Below are 16,966 nucleotides of genomic sequence, written 5' to 3' on the forward strand. Positions count from 1 at the left end.
CATGTATGTATAAATCCGACCAATCCGAGATCGGTTGGAAGGACAGGTCCGGGCTCCGGTAGTATATTATAAAATTTTATATATATTATGTTTTGTTTACCAATGATGGGAGATCTACCATCGAACAACGGTGGTTTCCAGGCTATTTTAATAAAATGCACTCCCTGTCCAATCAGTATGGGAGAACTGGGAGCGTCTGGGAACGCTTAGAAATAAAAAATAATAATTTTATTACATTGAATAAAATAAATTAATTTTAAGAAATAAGTAATATATAAAAATCAATTTAAACAAAACTAACTTATAGCTGGTAGAGTTCTGATGAAGCAAGTTTCTACGGGCATAGAAAGGCCGTATATATTTTCAGCGAATATCCGAAATTGGAATTCGGTATCCGGCTCTAAGTCTAGAACACAATAACTCGGCTTTGTACTAAATTTGGCGACGGCGCACCAATTGATCTTTCCATTTTCCCTGATTTCTATAACGTAATTTCTAGCATTTCGTTTTTGACATTAAATAAGATGTATATATAACAAAAACGAATATATAAAGGGGTATAAGTATTTATTAAGTTTAATTTTAAAAATAAAATTACTAATAACAAGGTTGATATTACTTATTAGTTTAATTTATAATCGAAATTTCTATCTACATTATTTTTGTTATAGTCTAAAGACAAACCATAAACTTTTGTAAAATCTGGTGAATGATAAACTACATTACCAAAGATTTCTGCCAACTAAATATTGGTCTTATGCAGAATTGGATAAAATACTTATACTAAACAGTCTAAGTGCCATTTTTAAAAATCATTTTAAGTTAACATTGATGAACTCATTTGCTAGAGTTTTATTCGCTTTTTACAATGACAAGGCTGTGCTCTATGCGCCCTAATTGAAACGTATTGAGCGTTTCAAATTAATTGCCCCTAATTCTCTTTCCTATATATTTTTTTTTCTCACTCTTTTTCATATATTTTTTGCTTTATCTAATAATAATGATTAAGGGGATTATAAAATAAATCCTATACCAAGCTTTAAAAATTTTGAATGGAAAAATTGGACAAAGTTATAAAAATTAGAAAGGAACAAAAAACTAAATTTACTCAATCATATAAATTTTACTGATGGTTGTTAAACGGTTTGATTTGAGCCAATTTTTAAAAACCGGCTAACTAATATTTTGGCCAGAAAAACATTATCTGAGCCCAAGAAATTTGACTAATAGATATTGAAACCTTTATGCCCATATATGAGCAAAATCATCAAGCTTGCCTAATATTTTTCTGGATAATAATATTGAGTTTGCCCTTTTTAAATTCATGATGTTTTAAAAGAAAATTTTTTAAAACTAATATTTTCGAATAATTTAATCATTAATAAAAAAAATAATAATAAATGTCTTGTTATTTAGATACTCTTTTCGAGCAAAAATATATATAACACAACTATATCTATCTTTTTGTCATTTTAATAAGATGCTTTTATCCGTATTTTAAGATACATTTTCATAAAGTATTTCTATCTTTTGTATCTAAATACTAAATTAAAGATGAGATGAAGATGGTCGGTCAAGTCTCAACTTTGAAGATGTTAGATTTCCTCATAAAATGGGGAAAAAAATGTATATATTATAATCCACGATATCTCAAATAAATTCCAATTGAGTAATTAGGATCTAACTGAGTTTTCAAATTTTTGTTTTAAATATTTATTTAACATATGCGATATAAGAATATTTTTAGAAAAATTAAAACTTCCTTACGTTATATCCGATCCTCCGTTGCATTCTGGAGGAGTCCAACTCAACCGGCAGCTGTCAATCGTTATTTCATCTATCACTATAGGTTCAATGACAGGGCTGGGCGGGCCTAATTTATCGCCATATTTTTAAAAAACTTATAATGACCAATGTAAAATTTAAATTTAACCACGTATCAAAAAATAAGTGAGTTTTATATAAATATTTTATTCCCGATGTTTTAAAAGAAAATTTATACATATTAAACATACCGTAAATATGTACGAAAAATTCCAAATTTTCCACACCGAATTCAGTCCATACAGTTATGCTATGATGACCCGAGAATTCTTTAGTAATTCTGGGTATAAGAAAGATGATGTGATCTGGGTGACATACCCATAAATTGTTGGAAGAAGGAGCGATAAGTATTCCATTTACAATCCTTAGAATCGACCGTGAACATGATATATATTATTTAAAATAAAATAATAAATATGCATCCTGTGGATTAAGTAAGATAACATTTCATTATTTTGGCCTGGAAATTATGAAAGATTAAGAATGGTCTCATACCTTAAAATTTTTACTATAACATTTTAAAAAAAAGTTTTTTACCAATCAAGCCAAACAATTTGTATATTTATATGATTGTAATTGTAAATATAATTCAGTTTAATTGCTATACAATATGCATTACCATTCAACTTCTCTGACAATAAATCCAGCGTGTGGAAAAATCGCTTCTAATGACTCGTATTCCCTAACCCTAAATTTGGATGGTATTCTCTCTTCCGCGGCGCCTTAATTTTTGTATTTATTTTTTAAAAACATTACGTATTCATATATATATATATATAATATAATTTGTTTAATTTGCCAAATTCTAAAAGTTGTATAAAAAATTCCTGACAGTATGGCCAATTTAAACTTTTTACTAATTCATCCATGGTTATTGAATTCAAAAATTCATACGAACACAACCATATAAGACATAATAGAACACTTTAAACTCGAATATTATTTTTTAGGGGTCCAATTAGGTACAAAAATATATTAAAAATGATTACCAAACAGTATCCATTGCATAACAATTTGTTATGAAGAGGGGATCTAAGCGTAGTAAATAAAATATTTATATTAAATCATCCAGATAAATAAAATATAGAAGACTTTTTAAAATGTTTAAAATTTTTTGGGAACTTTAATATACACAGAAAAAAAATCCGCTTCTGGTAAGATTATAGACCTAATTCAGGAATTTTCCATGCTCAACTCTAAGATGCGACAAAATCTAATTATCAATATTTTAAAAATCATTCCAACTTTACCATGCAAATCATATTGCATCAGCATGGTGTTTGTCGGTATCGTAGGCATGGAAGACCCGTACAAGGTTATGGATCTAACTCTGAAGCTATAATCCTGCCCTTCTATTATGTCGGTGACTAAGTATGACCTTTCCATAACTTTTTTGAAAATTAATATAAAAAATATATATTTTTTTGTAAATAATATGGTATATTTTAATTTCACGATTCATTTGTTATTCTTCTTCATATAATATAATAACAAGCCTTCCCCTCTTCTCCTTCTTATATCAATAATGTTCATTAAGGTCATTATTACTTGGTACAGAATTCAAACAGAGCCATTCGTAATTATCTAGGCTCATCTCAACAATGTAACCTATGAATTGTTCCGTGAATTCATCGGGTGAGGCATCCCACACCAATTGTAGATCTTGATTAAATATACGCTCGATGCGTAAATTCATTGGAGGGCTGAGAACTTATAATACGTAGATAATTTTAAAAAAAATTTGTATATAAATAAAAATATAAAATATAACCTTTATTAAGCTTATCTAATATCGGTATTGAATTAATATTATTACTATATCAATTAGAGTAGTACATATATAAAACATTTTATGAAATGGAAGAAATTTGGACACAAAGGTTTATCATAATATTTAACGATTCTGAATGTAATACTTTCTATGCATTCCATCCTCATAGGCCTTCGCCGCATTACCATTACTTGATCATCTTCCTCATCGTAACTTCTATAATCTTTTCTAAAATACCTACCAACATCATCAAAATCTAAATTTAAATCATCCATTCCTTTGTAATCCCCGGGTAATCTTTGACGATATGACAATGGATAGTCACTGTCTCCATAATCGTGCCTGTAATAGCCGAAGGTATCTGGATAATTATCTGGACCAATGGGATAATCGGATCCTAAAAGAGGTCTGTCCAGGTATGGACTTAAAGATGATCTAATTTATGCGACAATGTAAATATTTGCATGTTATTTTTAAAATACGATCATTTAAATTTTTCTAAAACAAAATTATGTTCACCCCTAGGTTTTTAGTATTGTTACTACAGAACCAATAAAATTTTGGCAGCATATCGCGAATTATTTGTATTTTAAAAAATTAAAAATCCTTTTTTTTGTATCTATATTTATTTGAATTATACTTTGTATTTTATTTTATTTTATTTTATTTTATTTTATTTTATTTTATTTTATTTTATTTTATTTTATTTTATTTTATTTTATTTTATTTTATTTTATTTTATTTTATTTTATTTATTTTATTTTATTTTATTTTATTTTATTTTATTTTATTTTATTTTATTTTATTTTATTTTATTTTATTTTATTTTATTTTATTTTATTTTATTTTATTTTATTTTATTTTATTTTATTTTATTTTATTTTATTTTATTTTATTTTATTTTATTTTATTTTATTTTATTTTATTTTATTTTATTTTATTTTATTTTATTTTATTTTATTTTATTTTATTTTATTTTATTTTATTTTATTTTATTTTATTTTATTTTATTTTATTTTATTTTATTTTATTTTATTTTATTTTATTTTATTTTATTTTATTTTATTTTATTTTATTTTGTTTATTATGATATCAAAATAAATACAAATAACGCATAATTTTAATTTTTTTTCTCTAAGATTATAAATGCAAAATCCACAATTTTATATATTTACTTAATTTTTTTTGATCCGAGTTAAATATATAAAAAATAAAATATTTTTTTGGTTTCCTATTTTCATTAAAATGAGCGACGTTCATATTGAAAGTGAAAAGAAATATTTTTTTTTGAATTTTTATTTCTTTCTTTTCTACAGAGTTTTTACACCTACATAAGTTTTTCGAACAAAATATTTTGTCAATAATTAATTAAAAGCTTAATAATTATTTTAGATTGTTTTATAATAGTGAAAGTCAAAAAAAATATTAAAAAAATTTTATTTTACAAATTTGTTTATAATTTAATTTATTCAAAAAAATTGATTTCTTATTAGCAAGTATAGGCTATTACAGCAACCAATCTTGTTTCGAAGTTAAAAAATATATATATATATAATACCTGAGTTGACGTGGTGGCAAGGTATATATATCTCTATCACTCTCCAGGGGCAAGCTGTAGCCGTAATCATTAAAGGCTCTAACTCTGAAACTATAAGGGGCCCCGTAATATAAATCTGGAATTCTATATCTGGTTAACGGATGTTCGCGCGGCGATAACTTGCCACACTCTATCCAACCCCCATCTAGATCATCGTCGTAAAGCTCGGCCCTGTCCCTGTTCCTATATTCTACTAAGTAATCTAAAAAAAATGTATAATTAAATATTTTTTATTTGATAGGTTGGGAGAAATGATTAAGCAAACTAAACATCGTATATAAAGCTAATTAGTTAGAAATATATATCTATTTTTACTATAATCGTCATCATATATATCTCTATCCATAGCTCTTGCCCTGTAAAGGTCGTCCCCTATATATGTTGGGGGCCGTTTCCAAGATATAGTAGCAAAATCATGGCCTATGTCCTCTATAATCAACGGGCCCATGGGCTTATCTGGCTTGCTGAGAACATTTATTTTGAATTCAAATATGTCTGTACCATAAAGATTTTTGGCTATCATCATATATTTGCCTTGGAAATCTATATCTATCTCGGGTATCCTAACCCTGATACAGGGATGGTTATCTTCAGGTCTGGCAATCCAATCGTAAAAAGAAGGTGGGATGAAAGGCAAGGGTAAACCGTTTCGGAAAAAATCCACCTTATATTTTTTTAAAAAAAAAGGATAACAATCAATCATATATAAACAGAAAAGAGTATAACAGTTAACAGCTAAAAGTACAATTTTAACTCGGACATAGTTAACCTTCGTAATTGTTAACCAGATGTGAAAGTCCGCCCAGAAAAGCCCATCTGGGAGTAATATTATATAAGTTATAGTTATCTCTGATAGTCAACTCCTCGCTAATGTTTCATTATAGTTTGCTCTTTTTTTGTCATCATTTTTTTAGATACAATATATATTATGGCAAATTTACTTTATTTAAGAAAATTACTTATAGAATTTTATAAATATGTTATACCTGATATAATTAATAATTAGGTATAGTATATAGTTAACTTTCGTTATAGTTAACTAACTTTTATGCTCCTTTGGAGGTTTTACTTAAAACGAGACTTTACAGAATATTTGCATTTTACAAAAATAAAATAAATTCGCTAATTTTATTTATTTGAAAGTCTGTATACAATATAATTTATAGATGTATGAATATCAGAGTAAACTTTCAGCAATGAAAATTAACGAATTGAAGATTTTTTTTAAAAGAAGATCCAAGATTTTGGGAATTTTAAAGTAAAATTTGATCAAAAATCCTCTTTGAGTTTGTTTAAAAAAAATCTTCGGAGATTAAAAATTTATTTTTTATTTTGAAGGCAAACAATTCTGATAAATATTCATAATTTTATCGAACTTTCCAATGCGAATATTGTATAAAATTAATATTTGTAAACATTCTTCTTCTTTTGTTTACCTTTGGCCTAGGCACGCCCACTATAGGAATAACCCATTCGATAGGTGTCCCAATCTCGATTTTAATAACGGATTCGTTAATAGGAGATTGTTCAATCAAAATCCTGGGCTTAACTCTAAACTCCTCTATTTTGTAAGGCAAAGATGGAAGGCCAGGGGTTCCTATAAACGATTCCATAAAAGGAATAACACGGTATTCATACGATCTGTCCGGCTTGATTTGCCTGTCTCTTAGACGAGTCTCCTATTATAGATAAGTTTTATGTTATTTATTAGACGTATTTTAAGTAAGGACTTTAAATTTAAAGACTATGCTTCATATAGACCTGGGTTTAGAGTTTATAGTAAAAATTTAAACAATTATGATTGTTATTTTTTGATTCAAAATGTATAGAGCACTTACCATAACCTGCGAATATTAGAAAAATTTTATTTTGCATTTCTAAACATATTAATATTTATTTTAAAAAAAAATTAAAAATACACAAAAATTCATAGCAAAATTTTATAAAATTAATAAAGTGGGTTCCTCTACACATTCTTCGAAATAAGATTCCGACAAATTAGGGTTTTTTCATTTAAAAAAATGCGCTATAACCGGGGTCTCTATTAAGTATTAACCCCTCAATTCGCTAAACTCATATGGTATAAATGTTTTAAAAAAAATTTTATTTAAAAGATAGATAGAAGAATTTCTTGTAGGATTTTATAAAGATATAAAATATTATATTGTGCCCCCAAATGTTTATTTAGTGACCTGCTGAATTTATTTCTGCGTATTAAATATATTGACCCAACTCAAAATGAATGCATATAATTTTTTTTTCAATTACTAGAGGAGGAAAAAAAAACATCTCCAAAAGTTAAATTAATTACCATTAACGGGAAAGTATTGATACGCTTCCAGTCGGGATACTCATCGTCCCGCCTTTCAATGTTGTAGGTCAGGTAAGGCAGTCCTAAATCTATGGGAGAATTCCATCTCACCTCGATATAATTTCTTCCCGAGGTATATACATATGGCACTTCCATTAATAATGGCGGAGGAGGACCTTGTGTTTTAGCATTTGAAAAAAAATCAAACAATTGGAATATACATATATTTTTAACAGAACTAGTAAGATTTTTTGACTTGAACGATATTTTATTAATGAGAATTTTTCGGGGATATTTCTTTTTTTTTCCCTTTAAATTTTTATGATTTTTCATTTTATGAACCATAAGGGATGCTTGGGAAAAGGTAGGGGGTAGGAACGCTAGGAAATCCTCTCCCTGATATGTTTGCAGGGATCATTCTAAACTGGAATTCGTCTTGAGGCAAGAGACTGGGAATCGGAAAATAGTTATCTTGAATAGGATACAAATTCAAAGGTTCCCAATCCTATTTTTAAAAAAATAGTATATGCGTAACAATTCATATGGCATTGCAAATTTAGTGGTTATAATTACTATCTGTAATTTTTGCTTAACAATTGATAAATCAAGGTTTTTAATTAAATGTTATAAGACAAATGGCAAACTTCCCCTCTCCTGCGCCTTTCAACATAATAATCCAGAGGTGGCATAGAGTATTCTCTTTCGAGTGGAGCTAAATGGTCCCGTTTTAGAAGAATTTTATCTGAATTCTAAGTAAAAAAAAATATTATAAAGTATAAAATTTTTGGTTTCTCCACTTTATATCAGGTTGTTTTGGTCATAAGTTTCATTTTCATTAAAAGCATGGGCGGGGTACAGACCAAAGTACCCTGGGGCCTCTTTCTCAGCCTACGACAAAAGAAGGATGGGAAACCTGGTGGAACCATTCTCATTCTGACAAAGGTGTCGAACGATTCTAATATGAATCTGTCTGAAGGTAGTATGAAATTTCCTAAATTTCCATTATGCGTATAACAGTATTAATTTATTTTTTTGATTCTCTTATTAAGCTTTTTTTTTGAAATGAATCAATTACTGCTTTGTCTTTATAGCAGAGAAATTATAATATTATAATTTTAATAACTAAAATTAGAGAAAACTCATTTTCTATATTTTGGGCAATGATAAATAATAATACCTAGACTGACCATTCATTCATTAAAATGCATTTTTAAGCGTCGTTGAATGCAAATCAGCTGGACCCGCCATTTTGGTAACCCATACAGTAATTATTCTCATGTTAAAAACTACTATTAAATAGATAACTTGCTTCCTTATTATCTCGATGATCAGGCAATTGTTTAATAAAGTTCGCGCCAGACATGGGATTCATTTCAAAAAAAAAGCTCTTAATAAGAGAATCAAAAAAATAAATTAATACTGTTATACGCATAATGGAAATTTAGGAAAATTCATACTACCTTCAGACAGACTCATATTAGAATCGTTCGACACCTTTGTCAGAATGAGAATGGTTCCACCAGGTTTCCCATCCTTCTTTTGTCGTAGGCTGAGAAAGATGCCCCAGGGTACTTTGGTCTGTACCCCGCCCATGCTTTGTAATAAAAATGAAACTTATGACCACCTGATATAAAGTGGAGAAACCAGAAATTTTACCAATTACTTTCTAATATATTTTTTTACTTAGAATTACCAGGGGCTCCAAGCGTTTTTGTCGACAGAATAAGCCCAGATAAAATTCATCTAAAATGGGACCATTTAGCTCCACTCGAAAGAGAATACTCTATGCCACCTCTGGATTATTATGTTGAAAGGCGCAGGAGAGGGGAAGTTTGCCATTTGTCTTATGACATTTAATTAAAAACCTTGATTTATCAATTGTTAAGCAAAAATTACAGATAATAATTATAACCACTAAATTTGCAATGCCATATGAATTGTTATGCATACTATTTTTAAGAAAGGAGTCAAGACATATTTAATGATTTTTGAAAATAATAATGAGTCTTGTATATATATATATATGGTGAATTCCATATCAAATCAACCAAGGTTTCAACCCGACCCCCTTCAATTTTTCTTAAATTTTGTTTACTGGTAGTATATACTATAACTAAGAAAAAAATGAAATTTTACCTTCCAACACTGTTTACCCGCTAAGATATGGCCGTTTAAAGAGCGAAAAAATGGTACATTTTTGACATAATGCACCTCATTTATTTTCAAAAATCTTGAGAAATAATGAAGTTAGAAAAATAATTTAAATTTTATTTTGTAGCTTAATAAATGTTCTTTAAAATGACATAAAAATAAATATGAAGGACATTTGATTAATATAGAAAATCGGGTGTGTAAAACCGGAAATGGCCATAGAAAAAAAAGGTAATTTTTTTCAAAATTTTTTTTCTGTAGATAGATATCACACTGCTTTATATTTGTACAAAATCCTAGACTGGAATCAACAGGGGTTTAGGAGTTATCAATTATATGGCTAAAATTGAACAAATTTAACATTAATATCATCATATTTTAATTTAATGAATAGTTATGAAATAATGTTAATTTAAAAATTATGTGTAAATGATAGGCTTTTTTTTATCTTTATCGAAATTTTTGAGAAGTGGCTGGAATAATGAGCTTTGCTTAACACTTTAGTTAAATTTTGTCTCAAAGTTACTTGACAAAATAATTCTAAACATATTTATAACTTTATTTGCCTCAAATTGCATTACATATAATACAATCAAAAATTTATAATTAAAATATATCATATATTATAATCATCCAAGGAATTTTAATAAATTATGACTTTTGTTTTCGTCTAGGGGAATAAAAGCTTGGAACTTTGTGTTACAGAATTTCTCTTTCTCTCAAAAATCTGCTTTCAAGATGACTTTCTATGTTCATATATTCGTTATTGCTCACAAATATATAATTATAAATCTATTGTTGTCAATATGTGATGTTCATATGGACGTTGCAAGCTTGCTCGAGCTGCTAACCGTTTAGTAACGGCCCCCAAAATGTCGCATGAACTTACCTTGTGCGGTTTCAAAAAATGTCACTCAGCCTTTATCCCAAAATCATTTTCATGATAGAGATTAATTAAATCTATTATTTTTATATTGGTTATTGATCCATCAGGAAAATTATAAATTTTAGCCAATCTTTCCTCCAAGAATACGATCAATTTTTAAAATAAATAAAATGCACATGCGTTGTGCTTTAAACAATCTGATATAACCACTAAATTTACATGTTTTATTATGTTGTTCTCACGGTAATAAATTATAAAAGAGTTAATAGTGGCTTGATTATTGGTCTGATTAAATCCTTGTGCATGGTTCTGCACTACAAATGCATAGTTTTCTAAAAAGTCTGCAATAACTAAGAATTCGCCAACATTTAAATTGAATTTTAAAAAGTTTCGAATTAATGATTATCGTAAAGCTATAACAAATGAGGAATTAAATTGTCTAATTATTCAATTAAATAATCTACAAATTCATCAGCGGATTTTGTCAGTGTTTTGAGGGTAGTTCGATCAACAGCTATTCATTGTTTATGTTTTATAATCTATAAAATTCTCGTTAAATAAAATATTAAGCCTTTTAATTTTAAATATATGGGGGAAAATTTATCGTTAAATTTCAATTTTGGTAGAATATTTTATGCTAAATAAAATATTTAAAATTATTTTGTCAAGTGAAATTAAAGTTTTAAACCGCTCATTATCCCAGCCACCTCTCAAATTTTTTTTATAAAGATAAAAAAAAGTAAGAGCCTATCATTTAGACATAATTTTTAAATTAACATTATTTCATAACTATTCATTAAATTAAAATATGATGGTATTAATGTTAAATTTGTTCAATTTTAGCCATATAAAGAGTAATAACTCCTCCCATGTTGATCCCAGTCTAGGATTTTGTACAAATATAAAGCAGTGTGATATCTATCTACAGAAAAAAAATTTTGAAAAAAAATAATTTTTTTTTCTATGGCCATCTCCGGTTTTACACATGGTTTTCGATATTAATAAAATGTCCAATTTAATTTTATGTCATTTTAAAGAACTTTTATTAAGCTACAAAATTAAATTTAAATTATTTTTCTAACATAATTATTTCTCGAGATATTTGAAAATAAATGAGGTGCATTATGTCAAAAATGTACCATTTTTCCGCGCTTTAAACGGCCATATCTTAGCTGGTAAACAGTGTTGGAAGGTATAATTTCATTTTTTTCTTAGTTATAGTATATACTACCAGTAAACAAAATTTAAGAAAAATTGAAGGGGGTCGGGTTGAAAATCGACTTTTTTTTGTTGATTTGATATGGACTATATTATATTTTCGCGTTTATTATAATAATCAAATTTAGCAAAATCATCATGAAAATGTATTTAAATTTTTTTTTGATATTTCATTTTTAGATATAATAATTAAATTTAACAAAATCATTATGAAAATGTATTTAAATTTTTTTTGATATTTTATTTTTAGATTTTTAAAAAAAATTAGTGCTGATTTGCGCTTTCCTATAAAAGGGAAGTTTAAATTGTAAAATTATTCATTAATGTATTTTTTTAAAAATTCAAAGTTTTTTGGTGTTTAACGAAATTATAATTCGCTTTGAATTTTATAATAATTTTGTGTTAAATAATATTTGAAGATTTGAATAAAATTGAAATTAGTATAATTTTGTGTTAAATCCGATATGGGAAGATATCAATAGAACTAAAGGTAATCCAAGGAAGCGGACAACGTGATAGTGTTAAAAATTTTAGTGTTATTTTTATTAGTAAATTGTGTATTATTGAACCGATGCATATGTATTATTATTTTTTTTAGTTAGAATTTTATAATAAATTTTGTTATTTAGTGAGTTTGACATCGTGTTATTTCACATGTTTAGAAAATACAAATTAACCTCCTTCACCCCCATAAATTTAGCTTTCCATAATAAAATAATATTGTTTGAGTTATCACTAAGTTGGGAATTAAATCTCTTCGCTAATTTCACCGATAACTTTATTTGAGAGTAGAAATCTAGGTTACTGCGAGCTTTATAAAAGCGTATACTTCAGTAAAAATAGAAAAATTTATTTTATACTTTTATTTTCTCTCTAAAAAAGATAATCTCGGGGCAAAATGAACCATATACGGGGACAGATAAATTTTGCCTAACCCTGCCTTCACAGTTAGCTCGATTTTCAATTATGTTTCACTGGCACTTTTGAACTAAAAAAAAACTTTATATTATTTAAACATATTATAGTCAAATCTCGTTATTTAACACAAAATTATTACAAAATTCAAAGCGAATTAGAATTTCGTAAACACTTAATTTAGTCAAGTTAAAAATAGGATACAAAATTATCTGAAATTTAAAAGTATATATGTATTAACACATGTTGAAATTCCGGAAAATATAGATTAAGCTAAACAAAGAATTTAAAATTGGTAAATACAGCAATCATTTGTTTGTTTAAAACGTTATTTTGCATTTCTATTGAGTTTAAAATCTCTTTCCGTTTTGATATTATGAGACAAATATCTTACAAAATATAAGATTTTTATATCGTTTTTCATAAAATACATTATAAAAGTGAAGAATAATCAATCCATATTTTGAGACTTTTACTTTATTAATTAAAAAGGTATTTACTATTTAGGATATAGCGTTATAAGTGAGAGTAAAATACAGCAATTAAATTTCTATTGGGTTTAACTCATACTTAATTTTGATATTATGAGACAAACATTAAATTATCTTTTACAAATATAATATTTTTTTATAAAAAATAAAATTTACATATGATTTTTCTTAAAATACATTAAAAAAAGTGAAGAAAAATCATACACAATTAATAATGCTTTTATTAATATAAATAATTTAGGACATATAGTTTATAAATTGGGCATATTTCCATTTACAAAATTAAAGCTTTAATTGTAGAATTTCTATTCTAATTTTTAAATATATTCATATATACCTTCATTTCTAAGATATTGCCTGTATTTTAAAAAAGAATATTTATTACTTTATAATCTAATTCCGGGTTTTAACTCCCAAATATTAGCCATTAATATAAATTTTTATAATATTAGAGAGCTCTTATAAAGCTGCTAGAATTTATTTTGAATGAATTTTCAGCTTAACTACTTAGTAAAATCTACAGATATTTGCATTTCAAAATTCAGAAATTTGGTAAATTTTGCACTTTAAGCGAGAATGCCTTGTTGATTTGTCGTGGAATTCGTGTAAACAAGTAATATATTATTTTAAATAAATTGTAACCTTCCTTGTACCAATCGACCGAAGGTTGAGGCGAACCGTATATCGGCAATCCAAGATCAAATGGTTGTCTAGCCCTATCCTTGGTCTCGGCAGTTGGCTGCAATGGCGGTCCTCGGTAGGGTACACCTAATCATTCATTTATTCGATAAAAATATTGATCATTCAAAGGTAAAAAAATATAAAAACTAATTTAAGATAATATAAATGTAAGAAACAAATTTAATTTTAAAGAAATAATGATAATGAGATGAAAAACTCAGTGATGGGTGAAATAGTATGTAGCTAATATCAGCTGGGAGAGTGTAAAACCAACTTAAATTATAATAACATATGGAAGTCTCGGGACGATTATGGATACAATGACTATCCATTATCATATAGTCAAAGATTACCCGGGGGTTACAAAGGAATGAATGATTTAAATTTAGATTTTGATGATATTGGTAGGCATTTAAGAAAAGATTGAATTTACGATGAGGAAGATGATTAAGGAATGGCAATGCGGCGAATGCCTTTGAGGATGGAATGCATACAAAATATTTCTTTCAGAATCGTTAAATATAATGAAAAAGTTGTTTATTTCTTCCATTTTATAACATTTTTATATATGTACTTTAATCTCTAATTAATATAGTAGTAATATTAATTTTATAGTGATATTAAATAAGCTTAAAAGTTTTAACAGTGAGGAAGAATTGAGGGATAAAATTATTAAATGAAACAAGATGAATATGGAAGCAAAGGGTCTGAAAATGAATTCATAAAAGACAAAGGTGTCCGGTAAGTGTCCTTGTGGTGTCTATAGGAAAGGAGTTGCTAGAAATTCAATCCAATGCACCAAATGCCAGAAATGGGTACATAAAAGATGTTTTTCTTAAAAACATTATAACGAAGAAAAACACAAATTTTAAGGTTTTTTATTTTACTTTATTAATTGAAGAATTTAAGACATAGAGTTAAATTGGGCAATTTTTGTCCAATTAGAGCTTTAATTGTAGAATTTCTATTATTCTAATTTTTATATATATTCGTATATACCTTCATTTCTAAGATATTACTTTATAATCTAATTCCGGGTTTTAAATCCTAAATATTAGCCATTAATATAAATTTTTATAATATTAAAGAGCTCTTATATTAAGCTGCTAGAATTTATTTTGAATGAATTTTCAAGCTTAACTACTTAGCAAAATCTACAGATATTTGCATTTCAAAATTCAGAAATTTGGTAAATTTTGATCTTTGAGCGACAATGCCTTGTTGATTTGTCGTGGAATTCATATAAACAAGTAATATATTATTTTAAATAAATTGTAACCTTCCTTGTACCAATCGACCGAAGGTTGAGGCGAACCGTATATCGGCAATCCAAGATCAAATGGTTGTCTAGCCCTATCCTTGGTCTCGGCAGTTGGCTGCAATGGCGGTCCTCGGTAGGGTACACCTAATCATTCATTCATTCGATAAAAATACATTTATTCTTCATTCAAAGGTAAAAAAATATAAAAACTAATTTAAGATAGAAAATATAAATGTAAGAAATAAATTTAATTTTAAAAAATGATAATGAGATGAAAAACTCAGTGATTGGTGAAATAGTATGTAGCTAATATTAGCTGGGAGAGTGTAAAACCAATTTAAATTATAATAACATATGGAAGTCTCGGGACGATTATGGAGACAGTGACTATCCATTATCATATCGTCAAAGATTACCCGGGGGTTACAAAGGAATGAATGATTTAAATTTAGATTTTGATGATATTGGTAGGCATTTAGGAAAAGATTGAATTTACGATGAGGAAGATGATCAAGGAATGGTAATGCGGCGAAGGCCTATGAGGATGGAATGCATACAAAATATTTTATTTAGAATCGTTAAATATGATGAAAAAGTTGTTTATTTCTTCCATTTTATAACATTTTAATATATGTACTTTAATCTCTAATTGATATAGTAGTAATATTAATTTAATACTGATATTAGATAAGCTTAAAAGTTTTAACAGTGAGGAAAAATTGAGGGATAAAATTAGTAAATGGAACAAGATGAATATGGAAGCAAAGGGTCTGAAAATGATTGCATAAAAGACAAAGGTGTCCGGTAAGTGTCCTTGTGGTGTCTGTGGGAAAAAAGTTGCTAGAAATTCAATCCACTGCACCAAATGCCAGAAATGGGTACATAAAAGATGTAGCAGGAAAATAGGAAGTTTAATGTTAGAAAGAATAACCTTTATTTGTAGAACATGCATAAAGGGATACATAATAATGATAAGATAGAAAATGGTGGTCTGGATATTGGCAAAGTGTTAATCCTATAAAAAGTGGTTAGGTTTTGTTATTTGGGTGATATGCTAAACGCAGATGGTGGTGTAGATTCTGCTGTTGTTGCAAGGTTCAGAGAAAAGTCTCTCTGAAGTTAAAGGGGAAGGTTCATGTAAGTCGTGTGAGAAGTTGTTTAGTTTAAAGAGGCGGAATATGGGCAATGAAAGCGACTCACTGCTTTAAGATTTCTTAATTTTAGTGGCATATTTACCACGAGGAATTATTTACTTATTCTATATTATATTGGTTTTTTTTACCCCACCCGTCAAATTAGAAAGAACAGAGATGAGGATGATTAGATGAGAAAAGAAAAACTAGTAAAGAATTGTGACCAAGATTGGTGGTAATGCGACAAAATAGACTTGATGGTTTGGGCATGTGGAACGTATGACAAAAGATGACTGTGTAAAGAGATGCACTTTGATGGAAGTAGGAGGATCAAGACCTAGAGGAAGGCTCAAGATGACGTTATTGATATTATAAGGACAAACATTATATATCTTTTACAAATATAATATTTTTTTTTAAAAATAGATTTATATATCATTTTTCTTAAAAACATTATAACGAAGAAAAATAACCCAAATTTTAAGGTTTTTTATTTTACTTTATTAATTGAGGAATTTAAGACATAGAGTTAAATTGGGCAAATTTGTCCACTTACAAAATTAGAGCTTTAATTGTAGAATTTCTATGATTCTAATTTTTATATATATTCGTATATACCTTCATTTCTAAGATATTACTTTATAATCTAATTCCGGGTTTTACATCCTAAATATTAGCCATTAATATAAATTTTTATAATATTAGAGAGCTCTTATATTAAGCTGTT

The 16,966-nt window shown here is 27.4% G+C and overlaps 1 protein-coding gene across 9 annotated transcripts in view; it reads right to left on the reverse strand.

The window, feature by feature from the left end:
• Positions 1 to 16,966, reverse strand: part of LOC135926213 (titin-like) — a 120,959-nt gene that overhangs the window by 39,152 nt on the left and 64,841 nt on the right. For all 9 annotated transcript variants that reach the window (XM_065461991.1, XM_065461990.1, XM_065461988.1 and 6 more), the window contains 14 exons: positions 15,125 to 15,250; positions 13,807 to 13,932; positions 7,504 to 7,679; positions 6,629 to 6,871; positions 5,508 to 5,856; positions 5,154 to 5,394; positions 3,741 to 4,030; positions 3,373 to 3,534; positions 3,075 to 3,212; positions 2,444 to 2,546; positions 2,016 to 2,188; positions 1,768 to 1,873; positions 302 to 495; positions 101 to 205 (listed from right to left, as the gene is read on the reverse strand). In XM_065461991.1, the coding sequence (XP_065318063.1) occupies positions 101 to 205; positions 302 to 495; positions 1,768 to 1,873; positions 2,016 to 2,188; positions 2,444 to 2,546; positions 3,075 to 3,212; positions 3,373 to 3,534; positions 3,741 to 4,030; positions 5,154 to 5,394; positions 5,508 to 5,856; positions 6,629 to 6,871; positions 7,504 to 7,679; positions 13,807 to 13,932; positions 15,125 to 15,250 (2,532 nt within the window). The remainder of the gene's footprint in view (positions 1 to 100; positions 206 to 301; positions 496 to 1,767; positions 1,874 to 2,015; positions 2,189 to 2,443; positions 2,547 to 3,074; positions 3,213 to 3,372; positions 3,535 to 3,740; positions 4,031 to 5,153; positions 5,395 to 5,507; positions 5,857 to 6,628; positions 6,872 to 7,503; positions 7,680 to 13,806; positions 13,933 to 15,124; positions 15,251 to 16,966) is intronic.

The sequence above is a fragment of the Gordionus sp. m RMFG-2023 genome, chromosome 3 (assembly GCF_954871325.1).
Source record: "Gordionus sp. m RMFG-2023 chromosome 3, tfGorSpeb1-WG-v2, whole genome shotgun sequence".
In the NCBI taxonomy this organism is placed as follows: Eukaryota; Metazoa; Nematomorpha; class Gordioida; order Chordodea; family Parachordodidae; genus Gordionus; species Gordionus sp. m RMFG-2023.